The 16,814-nt window shown below is 36.8% G+C and overlaps 3 protein-coding genes across 13 annotated transcripts in view; 2 read left to right on the top strand and 1 right to left on the bottom strand.

The window, feature by feature from the left end:
• Positions 1-2,377, top strand: part of ralgapa1 (Ral GTPase activating protein catalytic subunit alpha 1) — a 93,151-nt gene extending 90,774 nt beyond the window's left edge. For 8 of the 11 annotated variants that reach the window (XM_048190865.1, XM_048190875.1, XM_048190869.1 and 5 more), the window contains one exon: positions 530-2,377. In XM_048190865.1, coding sequence (XP_048046822.1) covers positions 530-675 — 146 coding nt within the window. In that variant the 3' untranslated portion in view covers positions 676-2,377. The remainder of the gene's footprint in view (positions 1-529) is intronic. The other 3 variants (XM_048190868.1, XM_048190873.1, XM_048190874.1) reach the window with 2 other exon arrangements.
• A 174-nt stretch (positions 2,378-2,551) lies between these two features.
• LOC125268579 (insulinoma-associated protein 2) lies at positions 2,552-5,802 on the bottom strand. Its single transcript, XM_048190876.1, has one exon. The coding sequence runs from the start codon at positions 5,453-5,455 to the stop codon at positions 3,911-3,913; it is 1,545 nt and encodes a 514-aa protein (XP_048046833.1). The 5' UTR covers positions 5,456-5,802; the 3' UTR covers positions 2,552-3,910.
• Positions 5,803-14,344: 8,542 nt separating this feature from the next.
• Positions 14,345-16,814, top strand: nfkbiab (nuclear factor of kappa light polypeptide gene enhancer in B-cells inhibitor, alpha b). Its single transcript, XM_048190863.1, has 6 exons — positions 14,345-14,624; positions 15,327-15,432; positions 15,542-15,749; positions 15,848-15,936; positions 16,046-16,315; positions 16,409-16,814. The coding sequence occupies exons 1-6, from the start codon at positions 14,398-14,400 to the stop codon at positions 16,439-16,441; spliced, it is 933 nt and encodes a 310-aa protein (XP_048046820.1). The 5' UTR covers positions 14,345-14,397; the 3' UTR covers positions 16,442-16,814.

Raw genomic sequence — 16,814 nt, 5'->3', positions numbered from 1 at the left:
ATCATAACTGCACCCCCGTTGGTCTCATCCGAGGGACGAGGTGTCAGATTTCAGCGTTGATTAGTCCCAGCATCCCTTGTGATTCGCTCTGTGAAATTCACCCACAATGCACTGGTGCATTAACCTCTCACGCCCCTCAGGAAGAGGGGTTTTCACACTTATTTTGCTCTCAATTGGTTACATTCATTGTAGTACGCCATATCAGATCTGGCCTTTATGTACAAATTTGCCAAAATGACTTCAACCGAAGTATCAGAGAGGTTTTTCCCTTTCCAATCTGAGTGAAATTCACAATGAGACTGATTTGACATTACAAAAAAAAGTCGGTTTTGTTTAGTATAGACATTATAGACCCAATTTCCATTTCATATTTTAATTCACAAACCCGAGTTAAATTTAGCCCTTTAATGAGATGCCACATTTGAGTAGATGTTTGAGAACAGTGTGCGAACGATCTGCCCGTCATGACGTTCTGATCTCTGTCTTTTTTTTTTTTCTTCTTCTTCCTCCTCCCTTCCCTCCCCAACAGGCTCATGTCTCGAGAGTCAGCTGGCCGAAAGTCCAGCAATGCAGGTAGACGGCAGCGACTTAGCCTCGCCAATGTCACCTCGTGCTAGCAAGAGCCGGATGTCCATGAAGCTTCGCCGCTCCTCGGGTTCCGCCAACAAGACTTGACCTAAGTGAGCAAACACACACGACAACTTCCTACGGGACACTCCACGCCGTTCGCGCTCACTCCAGAACTCCGCCCACTGCACTGTCAGAGACAAACCACACCCTCTTGCCTGCGATAGCTGTCGGACTCCTCCCATCCAGAGCCAGAAAGATCAAAGACAACTGAATTTGTTTTTTTTTTTTTTTTTTTTTTTTTTTTGTCGATCGCTGATGGATATCGCATTGCATTTTACTTAAATAACTTCCACTGCTGTTGCCGTAGCTGGTGCCACTGAAGCTGCCCTCTACTCAGAGTGCGAGCGATCGTAAAAAAAAATGTTTCTTTTTGATTGACCATCGTATCAACCACAACTTTTTTTTATATTTGTACAGAAGGCGTGCTGAGGTTTTTGACAATTTGACGGCTGGAGATGTGCTCGAAACATGTTTGTGGAGCAGATTTACGTTTAAACTGAAGCACTTCTTGCTGTTACGTTTATTTCAGTTTGTTTTCACTCCTAATGTGGAACATGTTTTTATATAACTTTGACACTCACATTTGTTTTTTTGCTGGTTTTCTTTATGGATTACGGTTTATTGCAATTTGTAAATTTAGTTTTCTCTTCATTAGAATGTTACTGATTTTTTTTAATGTTATACTGAACCGCCCCTTTGTCATTTGTAACTGTTATTTGTGTGTGTATATATCTATAAATATAAAATATATACATATTTAATGTATGTGTATAGTGTATGAACAGTATCTGATCTGTGTACATATTTGACAGTATTTAAATCAACCAAAAAAAAAGAAAAAAATCAAAAGGCCACCTAGAACAAGCTTGAATGTCTGTCTGTATGGCTAGGTTTTTGCTGGACTCTGTCATTTTGTTTCGTTGCACAGCAGCCTTAGAGACGAGCCCACGCAGGTTTATCAGCTCATTTACAGCATAAATCATTTGACCGCATCGCTCTTTTTGATTCATCTCATCTCGGATGGGATTTTTAAGGAAAGTGTGAATGAGTTGCCACATTAACAGGTCTTGCAGGGAGACGGCGACGTTGCCAAATTGAACCGAACTACCCGCTTCAGGACGTTTTGAGCTAGTTCAAAAGCCTTTAATGTAATCTTGTTCTTTTTGTTGTTGTTTTTCTAAACGTGAGACGTGTGCAAAAAACATCTTTGACACTAGCATTTCTTCACGTTTAAGGGATTAAAGGGTAACTGACCCTAGACTACGGATGCAAGTTATAACTGTTGCCATGTTTAAGATAAAGTCAAGTTTGTATATTTTCTTGAAAGCTATGCGAGACTTAATGAGGGTCAGGTTTTTATTATTTCTTTTTAATTTGAAATCATTTAGAAATTTATCACAAAAAAAATATATATATGTGTGGAGTTGAAATCATGCAGCACCCTTCTGGATTGAAATGATACCGTGTATATTAAAGGCCTGCACACAAGCAACTGAAACTTGCGCGTAATTTCAAGAGGTTAAAAAAAAAAAAGAGTCCTCATGGGTAGATTTTGTGTGTTACTACTGACCAAATGCTGCATGATTCCAGTACTAACTGCATGTGTTGATATAACAGCTGCACAACACACAAGCACACGCACAGATGTTGTCATACGGTAGTATATCTATACATTTGTATCGGATGTCGAAGGAGAGTGGATGTGCAACTACACTTAAGAATAAAAGTATTCTTACAACATAGCAAATCCTGTGCAGTTACTGGGTGAATCAAATGCTTTTTGATATTTTTAAGTGTTTTAAATGCAGCTTCTCCAGTGGATTTGTGCAAATAAGCTACATTTGTAAGGGTATTCGAAGACAATTCGATTTATTGACCTCTTCATAACAGCTGAAAATGACTACATATGAAAATATAAATATGACACTTATGGTTTATTATTACATGTAGGCCTCTAATAGTCTTAATGTATGCTATGGCATCTCTTGGCAGTTATTTATGATATAAATACATTTTCTTTTTTGCAGCTGCTGTTGTCATTTAAAATAATGAAACGTACAGTACTTTAATTCATGATCTAGAAATCAAAGCACCTTCTAATACGATTGAGACTAAACAAGCTTTCCATGGGAGTTGCTTTCACAATGAGACACAAAATATATTCATTCACTTTTTCCCGTAATATAATGATGAATGTTAATGAAATAACCTGCTGTGAGCTTTGAGTCTCAAGCCTGATAGATTTGATGTCTTTACCACTATAAACAGTTTCATGAATTAAATTAAATCGGCAACATTAAGTACCTTTTATGGATAACACTTCATAACTTTATCAAAATGATATTATCATTAATGAATTTGAAATAGAGGTGAATTAAACATGTAAGTGAACATGATATTCATATTTGAATGTGTATGAACTGATATGTAAAGAATTATATACAGAGTTGTGGAAAACTAGCAATTTTCAGAAAATTGAGATGTACAGGCTTGGAAAAGTTACAGAAATTAATAAAAAATAATCAAAGCAATAATTATATATCATCTCTAATATATATAAAATAACTTGGGTAATATATGTGGGTCCTGATAATGCCAAATGTCTTTTGTTACCAGTAAAAAGTGGCCTACGTTATTTTAAATATATCTAGTCAGTGACAAAGTGCAAGCATATTTATCTAAAATATCCATTGTCCAAGCCTATTCATTTCCACCCCCAATGTAATACCAAATTTAGCATTTTAATCAACAGTACATTTTTTGTTAACCTTTTACCATATGTCTTTCAGTATCGCAATAATACCGTATCGTGATATGTATCGTATCGTGACATGAAGGTATCGTTACACCCTTAACCCTATCCACCTTATTTTTCAACGCGGAAGCAAAGTGTTTTCTGTGAATGTGCGACATTTGCGATTTACTAGCCTAAGTTTTTGTAAGCTGTAAATCTGTGTGTTTATAATTACGACAATACATTAAAACGACATGGTAAGAAATACCAGTTTGGAATATCAAGCAGCGTTTTGTACAACTAAAAATAATGACACCGGAAGTCAGACACATTCAATTTACAAATGGCCGCGCTCGTTCTTACCTGAAAAATAAGGTGGATAATGTCTGTTAATAAAAGTTATATAGTGTTACCCAAGATAATCAAGGATACATAAACTATCTCTGTTGTCAAGCTCCAAGTTCGATATCCCCACATAAAGACACTGGATGTAGCCTATTGAGTGATAATATTAACAACAAGCCGTTAAATGTTTCTGAAGGGAGATCAGCATCCCGGCCTGACGGCCATCTGTAAGAGCATCACCTGTCTGTTCTCTGTGGGATGAGTCTTGTTGATGTGTCTGGTCAAACCCGGAGAACTGAAGAACGTGGAGGGACAGTGTTTGCATGAGAATATCTGCTGTTCTCCAGGGCTCAGATCGGGTCTGAGCAGTAAGTCATCTCTGACCGCGTGCCAGAGTCTGTGTTTGTCCCTGATCTCCGCGGAGGGGAAGTGCGCTCCGCACAGGTGACACGGGAACGTGATCTGTCCGCTCTCGATGTGACCGTACGAGGATGCTTTGATTGTCTCGTGCGCGGCCAGGTGTTTCCTCAGGTAGGCTTGCCTGCGAAACTTCTTGCTGCAGTAGTGGCATTCGTACACTTCTTCCGGGCCGGGAGAGGGCAAGTAGGGGGTGGTGGATCTGTCAGGCTCGTCGGGGCAGTGATCGAACAACCTGGAGCTGTCCGGGGAGCTGATGCGCATCTCAAAGCATTTATCGGAGGATGGGTACCTTTGGTCCAGAGGAGGGTCTTGGGATACCCTGTGCATCATGTTGCTGTCCGGTGCTGATCTGTGATGCTGGGAGCTGTCCGGACTCAGCTGGTGCTGATTGTTCCCACTCATCTTGCTGGCGTTCTCCTTCCCCTCCACTGAGGTCTTCTCGTGGTTACGCGCCTCCAGCTGAGACTTCTTCGCGTCTCCGGTGCTCAGGCCGCGAGGTTTGTGCCACCTGCGATGAGACGCGAGGTTAGCAGGGCAGCTGAAAACTTTGTCGCACTCCGGGCAGCGGTATTCAACCCGCACGATTCTGGAGCACTTGTGCTGGGCCAGAGAAAACGGATCAGGGTATTCTTCCTTACAAAGCTGGCAGATGAACTCACCCAGCGGCTTTTTTCTGCCGCTTTGCGGCGCCAGTTTTGACTCGGGACTTTCTTTTTTGATTTTAAGCCCGAGGACTGGTGAGGTGGTGACTTCGTCTTCAAAATTGAGTTTTCGGATGACTTTAGGCTTTTTTGGTGCTTTGCTCTTGCGCTCTGAGTCCATGAACGCGCGTTTTACGCACTGATGAAACGCAGGGTAGGTGGGCACCGAAGAGGGCACCGGTGTGCCAAACTTCATGTCAGAGTGGTTCATTAGCAGACGCTCGATTGAAGTCACCGGAGTGACCAAGGGAAAGGACTCTGCCATGGCTGGGGAGCTCAGACACCTGTCCAAAAGCTCCGTGCTGATGGGTTTAATCGGGCTGTAGGAGTCGGTGCTGTTGCGCGGAGATGACGCGCTCTGTTCCGGGTGGCTGAAGTAACTCTGTGCGTAATCGACGCTCTCTCCAACAACCCCAGAGTCCCCCAGAAGACGCGTCTGCTCATTTTTAGAGCTTATCCCACTTGCCCATGATTCTCTAATAGGTTCCAGCACGTCCGGGACACTTGCATTTGGAGTTTGGCTGGGGAGGTCCTCTTTGCGCGGCTCTTTTTCTTCTTGCGCACGCACCTTGTAGGATGCTGATGAGGCACGTTTACTCCTTTTCACTAAAAATCCTCGTGGCATCTTCTCGTCGGATTTTCCTGAAGTCCAGATGAAAGTACTGAGGAGAGGATGCGGGCTGGACACTGTCACAGTGATGCGTCCCGCTCGCGTTTTATCCTTTGGGTCGCCTTCAGGTTCTGTGTGAGGTCACTGTCAGTGCCGCGGTTGTGCCCAATCAGCGCTGGCATTCAAACGAAGGGGCGGGACGAGCATTAATGAGCTGATCCGGTTACGGAATCATTTCTAATAGGCAGCAGATTATCATCTCAAATGTCTCAAGGGATCGATGGGCTCTTTAACCTTCCTATGTTTTCCAGTTTCCTGTTCAGTAATCTGAGATCAGTCCATCTACAGCAATTGATTTTAAGTAAAACATTTTAAATTAATTATTATTTTTTTTATATTATTTTATTACATTTCATGTTCAAAGATGTTAGTAAAAATATATTTTTATATATTTTAAAATTCAGATTATTATGCCCCGCAAGTAATATTATTTTTATTGTAATGTTTTAACGTTTATATATACATATAAATATATATAAATTAAAGTTAAACTAACATTTTGTCTCGGAGGACAGGGAAGCATATTTCAAATTGACTTTTAAATGAAATATCCATATAGGCCAACAGAAAAAGCCATCTTTTGACTGCTTTAACAGATTTTTGTATTATTTTTTTTACGTAGCGCACAAGAACGAAATGAAAATTCAGCAGTACAGTACAAGAATAGATTGCGTTGTAATTGGTGGCTGAGCTCATGTGTGAGTGATGAACACATCTGTGCCGTGAACGATGGGAATATGTTCCGCTGTTTTTCCCATGTGAGGGTGCTCGGGGTCAGACGGGCTGCTGATAACCTGCAGAAGCTGCAGACGCTGATAAGAGGCGCATCTCTTTATTCTGTGGAGGAGGTGGAGATGCTGAAGCCACAAACCTGTTAGGATCCCATTGTGTTTAGCTGGGGTTCTCCTCCCAGGACACTCATCTGGACGGAAAATGAGCGTGAGAAACCACTAGTGGAGACGCTTGGCCAATTTGTTGAGGTGATGATCATTTACACAGTGGTTAAAGATTTTATTTAAGAAGATTGTGATACATGTAATCAATTACTATATTTGTAACCAATTATATATTTCATAATAGATAGATTGATAGATGTCTGCTGGAGGAATGATGAAGCATCACTTGATGTTTTCACACAGGTTGGCTCTTGATTTCGCTCTGCAGGAGGTGGACAGCTTCAGCTTCAGACTCTGGCAGCTTTACTCAGACAGACTGTTGAATAATTCATGTTTAATCATCTCTAATTAGGGCCCGTGTTGTATTTATCACTAACACAGTTTTGGTCTATTAGCTAAAAATGATCACATGGACATCAATTAAACTGAAACATTATTATAAATGATAAAATTGCCACTATCAAATTCAAATTGAAAATTCCTGATAAAAAGGTGCAAATGCTTATTTAAACAATTAGAAACAAAAATGTAATTATATATATATATATATATATATATATATATATATATATATATATGGTAATAAAATATGAAAAGATCTCAGAGTTAAACTGTGTCAGAAAAAATTAATCTTAATTATGTCAGTTAACACTTAAGCAAAACATGGTCAGATCAAAGTGTCTGAATAATTTTTGGTTCCAAATTTTTTTTTATCAATTTTACTGGTAGTCCACTGTATGAAGAATTTTTGGGTATAATATGTCACAGTTTACTTTATTTTGCTATCCTCACTTACATAAATGAACTATAGTGTCCTGCAACCACTAGTAAAAATATACCAAAAATATAAAAAATGTCTGAATAATTTTTGGTTTGACTGTATATATATATATATATATATATATATATATATATATATATATATATATATATATATATATATACTGTGTATATATATATACTGTGTGTATATATATATATATATATATATATATATATATATATATATATATATATATATATATATATATATATATATATATATTTATAAGTGAATAATGCAAGATCAGTCCATACATGCACCGAACTTTTTTATTATTATAATGTTTTATTATATTATTATATTATTTTTAATATAAAAATATACAAAAAATATTAAAAATGTCTGAATAATTTTTGGTTTGACTGTGTGTGTATATATATATATATATATATATATATATATATATATATATATATATATATATATATAGTGAATAATCCATACATGCACCGAACTTTTTTATTATTATAATGTTTTATTATATTATTTTTATTATTATAAATGTCCATTTATACCTATACAGAACAGAACATATATATCAATTGATTTTACATAAAACATTTAAAATAAAAATTAATTTTAAATTATTTTATTACACTTCATGTTTAAAAATATTAGTATATTAGTAATATATTTTTGTGTTTTGTGCCGTTTAATTTAGCAAGTATTATTGTTATTATTATTATGTTTAAATAAGAATTTGCACCTTTTAATATATTTTTATTTTGAATTTGATAGTGGAAATTTTAGGCCAGGCCGATATTTAATACGTTTTGAATTTGATGTGAAATCCATGGCTCACTTTCTTTAAAATAATACGTTGACAGACCTGGTTTCACGTACAGTAACCATCACTTTAACAAAAACAAAACATTTTGTACTATCTAGGCTACTGATGATTTTATTTTATGCCTTTAGAAGGAATAAATCTGGAACTTTTGGAATAAAACTGAGATTATCTTAAATATTAAATTGTACTAAAACATTTAATTTGAGAATGAAACTATGAGTGCCCTGAATCTACTGTTTATTACAGCCTGTCGCCATCTGCTGGAAGATTCGAGTAATTGCGCTTTCTAAAACAATGAAAAACAAAACAGCCCAGTTTTATATAAACAGCTATTGTAAAATGTTTCACACACTTATTGTGTGAAATATATATTTGATAAATAATAAAAAACAAAAACAAATCGATCTAGACCTAAGCATTTGGAGAACAAGGAACGTTCAACAACAACAAAAAATTATACTGACCTGCTTCAGTTAATATAACATTTTATTAGGGCTGTATGATAATTGAGTCAACAAAAGTGTGTATCGTTTTCGAGAAGCATAAAAGAAATTATGATTTCTATGCTAAAGTATCAAAATTATATGTATCCATTAGAGGGCGCTATGGCGCAGACACATTGTGTGTAAAATCCTTCATTGACCTTATTCAGAGCAGCGCAATGACAGGTATGAAGACGAGGCAGAGAGGGATAAACTTACCGTGTTTTCAATGGTATCCGCCGTAAAAAAGCTCCTAGGTCACTAGGTAATTTTCCACAGCTCATGTTGTCTGGAGTTTTTGTCTACTTACACTTCTTGGAAACATATTTTGCAGCGTTTCGTCAGCAAAAATCAAGTTAAAAATCAAAGATGGCGTCTATACTAGGTTACGTTTGGGACTGTTACACTGCACCAATAGGCTAGTTTATGCAATTAAACGTGTTTCTCAATATTTTATATAGTATGAATATTTATTTATTTAATCTATTTTACAAAAAAAAAAAAACACCTTTCTATTTTGTTTATAAAAAAACATGTTATAAAGATAGATAGAGAACTAGAACTGAATTGTCTCGTTAGACAAAAAGCATATGCATATAGTGTAGACACCACCACCTACACTATATTATGCTTTGTCTGGGCAACTTTTGCGTGTGAGAGAAACCTTTGAAGGAAATATGCAGGGAATGCACTGTCCCTTTAAAGTCAATACAGTCCATACTCTCCTGCTTAAAGGTTAAACTACTCATAACCATTACATAACCTGCAGGACTACCACACCCTCAGTTGAGACTGGTGTGTGGAGTAACATTCCATTAATACTGATTTACCTGTGATTCATGGACTGAGCTTCAGGATTCCCCACTGCATGGAATGTCCACTGCTTTAAACTGGGAAAACTGAGATGACTTGTTTAAAAGTCCTGTGCAGTGACACACACTTCAGAATCCCCGTTGACACCTCTGGGACTTTAAACAGTGTGTCTGTTTAGGAAAAGATGGGGGAAGCCTAGAGAGAAGGTAAACAGGTTAGTGATTTACCCTGCTTTCCGTTTTGAAAAGTCATAGCAGCCTATATCTCATAAGTTTATAGCCTAGGACATGTAAGTGACACTAGAGGAGTCTGGAAGAAAATGGAAATTCCGCTGGTGTGTGGAGAGGGTGGGTCACACATGCCACGCTGTATCTAAACATTCAGTGTCATTCACTGTGAGTCAGCAGGTGGTGTGTCAGAACAAGCCGTTTCATGTGAGCAAGATTCATATAAAATGACACTATGCTTACTTATGAGTGAAATATGGCATTTTTTTAGCCTGACAAGCTATTGGGAAAGTCACTATCATAGTACACCTGGTGCCTTGTTTAACCAGTTTCAAAGAACAGTCCATATCAAATAACTGACATGAATTTCTATACGTCATAGGCCTACTGTTTAAGTTTGGGGTTGGCTGCATTTATGTGAACCAAAATACAGTAAAAAGATGATACTGTGAAATATACTGTGTCACATGATCCTTCAGAAATCATTCTGATATGTTGATTTGCTGCTCAAGAAACATTTCTTATTATTATCAATGTTGAAAACGGTTAATATTTCATTTGAAACCATGATCAATTTTTTAGGATTCTTCGATGAACAGATTATATTTATATAGAATTTTTTGTAACATTATAAAATATCTTCACTGTCACTTTTGATCAATTTAAAGGGATAGTTCACCCAAAAAATAAAAATTCTGTCATCATTTACTCACCCTCAAGTTATTCCAAACCTGTGTGAATTTCTTCTACTGAACACAAAAGAAGATATATTTTTAAGAATGTCGGTAACCAAACATTTGACCTAATGACTTCCATAGTATCCCCCCCCCCCGAAATTACTGACATTCTTCAAAATATTTTCTTCCGTGTTCAGCAGAAGAAATTCACACAGGTTTGGAATAACTTGAGGGTGAGTAAATGATGACAGAATTTTTATTTTTTGGGTGAACTATCCCTTAAATAGTTCCTTGCTGATTAAAATACATTGCCCGGCCAAAAAAAAAAAAAAAAAGAAAAAAAGTCGCTGTTTGGATTTTAATATGCAAATACTTAAGAGTCTATGGATGGATCATCATTATTACAGTGATTATTATGTTTCTAGTATGTTTTACATTTGGCAACCTAACAGATGGAGTGTGTAGCTTTTCATTTCTTAAACAAGCATGTAGGAAGACGTATCGTGGCCATATTCCAGGATAACAATGTCAAGATTCGTCAGGCTCAAACTGTGAAAGAATGGTTGGAAGGGAGCATGAAGAATCATTTTCACACATGAATCGGCACCTCTGAGATCTGAAATTCATCGAAAGTCTTTGGGATGTGCTGGAGGCATTGTCAGTACAAGAATTTGACCAAAAAATTGATGCACCTCTCGATGGAAATAAATATTGTGATGTTATTTCCATCAAGAGGTGCATCAATTTTTGGTCAAGATCTTGTATTGACAATGCAAGAGGTGAGCACTCTGTAAAGTCTCCTCCAGCACATCCCAAAAACTTACACTGATCTTGATGTCAGGACTCAGAGGTGCCAATTCATGTGTGAAAATGATTCTTCATGCTCTCTGAACCATTCATTCGCAGTTTTAACCCTGATGCCATCCTGGAATATGGCCATGATACGTCTTCCGACATGTTTTTTTAAGAAAGGAAAAGCTACACACTCCATCTGTAAGGGTTAAAAGAAGGCTGTGAGGGAAAGAATCAGAATGATAGGGATATCAGTTGGATACTAACAACCAATGCTAGGTAATAACTGATTACATGTCATTTGGATTACGTAATCAGATTCCAAAAATTAAGTACTTGTAATTAGATTATATCACATTTGAAAATACTTGTAGTTTCTATTGATTACATGATTACATATTATTCACACAATGGCAGAAATTGCTTATACACATTATGAAAGTCATTATGAAAGTCCAAATTACATGAGAATAATTGTAGTTAGTAACTGTATTGATTCGATTATTCAGCAAGATTTATGAAATCTTCTCGGTCTACTGACATTTGTCGTCCGCTTCAAACATTACAATGCTCATGATAACTTTTGTTAACTCTACACTAAGTAAATCCACTAGAAAGTAAATGTAAATGCCATAGAAATGTACAGAGCTACCGCAAAAACAGAAGTTCAAACACCAAATTCTAAAGATGGCTGCGATTAAGGTCTATAACATGGAAAATTGAGAGCATTTGATCACTGGATTTACAGAAATCATTTAACTTTTGTGTTTTTTCAGCTTTGCAACAATGCATATCGCATCAATGTTACTAACTACAATTTTTCTCATGTAATTTGGAATTACAGACTACAATTTGTAAGTAATCAACCCAGCACTGGGAACAACATACTGATTGTCCATTCAGGCTGACAAGACATAAAAAAGTAGACAAAAACTCACTGGTTTTGAAAGTTGTTAAGTAAATACGTGATCGTCGGCCACGATAGCCTAGTGGTTAGCGCGCCGAAATATGGCGCAAATGCGTTCACCGCGACCTGAGTTTGATTCCCGTCTCGAGGTCTTTTGCTGATCCTGCCCCTCTCTCTGCCCAATGCTTTCCTCTCTACTGTCCTCTCCAAATAAAGGCACAAAAAGCCCATAAATATAACTTTTTTTTTAAAAAAAAAAGAAAGAAAATATATGATTTAGGAGCTTTATTCATTGTGCACCACTGTAAAGACTGTAAGTCTATCCCTCACAGCGTGTTAAATTCAATATGGCGTCTAACCTGACTAAGGTCTATTCCTTTAGCATCACATCCATATATGAACTTGTTATTGTTTTATTTTCTTTTTTAACAATTCTACTTATGAAGTACATGGCATACGGTAGATGATGAGTCAATGATCATGTGATGGATGGTCTTGTCATGTTTGGCCAGAGAACTCAATTGTCTGTTTCTGCTGGTGTAAGAACTGCCTCAGCAAAACAGGTTTAGTAATGGTCAGCCCACTTGTTCTCCCACCAAAGATTCCCGCTCATAAACATGCTGATGAGAACTCTCGTCACCTATCTATGTAAGAGCCATGTGTCGGGAGCTGGACAGGACGTCCTATCCGCACTGATCACATGATACCGGAAAGGAACATTTTCAGAGTTTCCAGTATTTGATCAGATTAAATGAGTTAGACTTCCTGATATAGCACTGCAAAGCAAATGCATTGTTGTGATTTGTAGGTCACTTTGTACTTATACCAACATCATCCACACGTCATCTTATCTTACTTGAATTAATTAGATTGTATCAGATACAAAACACTTAAGCAAGTTACTGAGCCTGTTTATAGGTCACTGATATAAGTTTACAATAGTAAAAGCCTTTCCTCATGGGAGTTAGCCTTCTGTTGTGCATGTGCACAATGTGAATTGCAAATCCAGTTGCGTTTTAGTGGAACACCCTCTGCCCTCGGGGTTTACCATCCATAGTTACTGTTACTATGGTAGTTGTGTTTGAGAACAGGCTGTCTTGGAGTTTACACATGCGTCTTGTGCAAAAACTACACATTCTTTGCTTCCTTTGAGTAAATGCCTTTGTGGGCAAACTCTCACAGCAGAACTAAGAACAGAGGAGTTTCCAGTTCTTCAGATTATGAGGAAGTGCTAAGATGTTGGCACCATACAGTCTACTTCCTTGACTTTACATGAATGTATATGAACTACTTCTATTATATATATATATATATATATATATATATATATATATATATTTTTTTTTTTTTTTTTTTTTCTATTTTATATATATATATATATATATATATATATATATATATATATATATATATATATATATATCAGTATATAATAAAAGTTCATACCCATGTTGTCTATGTACATAATAGAAAAAGTTTATATAATTTCTTTAAATTGTTTTGATTATAAATGAACAACTTTAGTAAAACATCAAATTGGAAAAAATCTAAATGAATTACCCAGCATGATATATATATATATATATATATATATATATATATATATATATATATATAAAATTAAATTTATAATTATGTTAATTACAAAAATGTAATCCTACTTTTGGACCCCTCTGTATATTTTATATACAATATTATACATATTAAAATATTTTAATGTTTTTATATTATACATTATATGTACCATTTTTGTTTATGTTGCAATGTCTAAATTATTTAAACCATCTGAAATCTATATGCATAATTCATTATTTTTCAGCAAAATGTTTAACAAATTTAAATAAAAATAATAATAATTAAAAAAAAAAAAATATATATATATATATATATATATATATATATATATTATAATATAATGCAATGTAAAGTATTACAATTATTTGAAACTTGATTAAAAATATAAAATATATTTTCATAGTTTTTTTTATATCATAGGCCTACATTATGTGTCATCATATTTTATGTATTATTTTGTTTTGTTCACATTTTGCAATGTCAGAATTATAGGACTCATCTACAAAAATATGCATGATTCAATATCTTTCTGCAAAAATTTTGAGATGTTTAAAAAAAGGGAATTTTGCAAACCACCAAAGTACACTTTGTAGTGTTGTGCACTAAATATTTTCTTTTCTGTCACAAAATGTTTAGGTTGTTTTCATTTTAGCCCGCCCCGACTGGATTCTGGAATATTTTGCAACTGGAAAAGTCGAGCTTTCAGTATTACTGATCTGATAGTGTGTTAAACGAAGCAGAGAAAATTTCCCCAAACTCCTGGCGCAGTTAATTCCCTCTCTAGACACAATTCAGACGTCAATCACACTTTGGAAATCCCCTACCCTCATTAAGCTCCTCCCCCTTATCTTAGTCTCTTTAACGCTCCACAAACTCTCACAGTCCAGAAGAGCTACACAGACTTCCGACACAAACATGGAGCTTTATCGAGGCAGCAACACCAACCAAATGGATTATAACGACGATGGCCGCGGACCCAAATCTGGGAAAATGATTGCGAGCAACGACGACCGTTTAGACAGCGGTTTGGATTCGCTTAAAGAGGATGAATACCCGGACGTGGTGTCTGATTTCGGGCGGATGAAAGTGGACGAGCGGCAGGACGAGCCCTGGAGGAAAGAGCTCACCGAAGACGGAGACACGTAAGAGTTTTCTTATGCAGATCATGCAAAAGCAATTATGTGCATCTGATATTTAGAAATGGTGTACATAATGCACGACGCATGGAAAATACATAACTTTGAGGTTGCAGAGAACTGTTTATTTGTGTATTTCTTAGACCCGTTGTTTTTTTTAGCAAGTTATTAATATAATACACAAAGTCTTTAAAGTTTATGATCGTTCTTGAGCACAGTTAAAGCAATTTTAAGCATAAAAGGACTAAAATAGTAACGTAATTTGCAAATAACTTTATTATAATTCTAATTATTTGTAATTGTTTCACAGTATTTATTGTAATGCAAAAAAAAAAAAAAAATCTTAACAGTTAAAAGTTGATTGTTCTTAAGCACAGTTAAAGTCCTTCTCATTCCATTCGCAAACCGTAGTGCGCATGCCCAGGCACCCTGCAGTCATAATGGGCTTTATGTAAACAGAAACGCTGCATCAGTACGGACTGTTCTCTGGCACTGCGTCGGTGTGGGCGGGGCTTCTGCAGGTCTCTGGCCTGGCGTCAATGAGGGCGGGGCTGGGCGAACTCGGAAAGTCCCGGGCAGCGTGCCAGACAGTCAGACACGCATGTACCTACTAGGAAAAATACAGTTCTCTGCACACCAAAAAGAGCTGTTTTATAAATAAAAATGTTCTTACGGTTGCATAACAATGTTTATTCCTTTTATTTAAAGGTTTTTACATCTTGCCATTATTCACGAGGCCAAAGATGCTGCACTAAAAATGATTGATTTATCCTATGGTGACCCCTTCCTCAACATACAGAACAACCAGAGACAGGTACATCAGGATATTCATTTTATTATTAGTATTATGTGTGCATAATGTCAAAATTTAGCTCTATTTATGATTTTTTCCCCCATACTAAACCACTCTCATCTTATTTCAGACTGCCTTGCATTTGGCCGTCATCACAGAGCAGCCTCATATAGTAGAGCAGTTACTAAAGGCCGGCTGTGATGCTTCTCTGGTGGATGACTGTGGTAATACCGCCCTCCATATCGCCTGCAGAAAAGGTTCTATGGCCTGCTTTGGCCTCCTAACCCAGGGCTGTCCGCAGCACCTCCCAGCCATCCTCCAGACTCCAAACTATAACGGTAAGAGGGTGTTTTCTATGTACGCTTTGCTTGCAAATATCTTCTCTGACCTTCATTTGGACATTTTTGATCTAAACTGAATCTCATTTACTCTTCAGGTCAGAAATGCATACACGTGGTCGCCATCCACGGCTACCTGTCGTTGTTGGAAAGTCTCATCCAGCTTGGCGCAGACATAAACGCACAGGTAAAAATGAGATTTTCTCTAGCAACACAAATCTGTTTGTGTCTTAAAAAAATTGGATAACCGTATTGCAAAAGCCATTGGCTAAAAAATACTTGTGTTTGTCTTTTAGGAGCAGTGTAATGGACGAACCGCTCTACACTTAGCGGTGGACCTTCAGAACTTTGAGCTGGTTAAACTTCTAATCAGCAAAGGTGCTGATGTTCACAGCTTCACGTACGGCGGTCACACGCCTTATCACCTGACCTATGGCCGGGCGAACACTGACATCCAGAAAGTCCTGTATGAGCTCACGGCGCCACACCTAAGGGAACTTCCAGATAGTGAGTCAGAGGATAGCGACGAGGATTATGAAGACCAATGTACATCTGATGATGAAGATGTAAGTGTTACTTATCTGATGTTCATTTTTTGATTTCTTACGGATAATAAATATGCCTATGTTTTCCTAATTTGCTTTTTGCTCATTTCACAGATTTATGATGATATTAAAATGATGGGGCAGTAGGAAGGAAGGACTAGTAGAAGGACTTCTGTTGTATGGAGAAAGAGATGTTCTCGCTCAAGGGTGCCCAGGAACGAGTCCGCCGCGGAGATCGCAAGGTCACGGGCGGCTCGCGGCTCATGTAGAAGGAGGCCCGGATACAAAGGGTGTATTAGAGCAACACTGGAGAGAGGCCAGCAAAACCGTACCGTTGGCTCTCTATGATGGACTGTACTGTCAGCTGAAATCAACGGCTGTTTCTGTTGTACTGTGATGTAAAATATTGTGTATACAGACAGATTTATTTTTATATTAACATGTAAATGTGTATATAGAAGATTGAAAGTTTTTTTGTGGAAAGACAATAACACATATTAAATTAAAACCTTAAACTTTA

The sequence above is a fragment of the Megalobrama amblycephala genome, linkage group LG5, assembly GCF_018812025.1.
Source record: "Megalobrama amblycephala isolate DHTTF-2021 linkage group LG5, ASM1881202v1, whole genome shotgun sequence".
Lineage (NCBI taxonomy): Eukaryota > Metazoa > Chordata > Actinopteri > Cypriniformes > Xenocyprididae > Megalobrama > Megalobrama amblycephala.
This window is presented reverse-complemented; position numbering and strand designations above follow the sequence as displayed.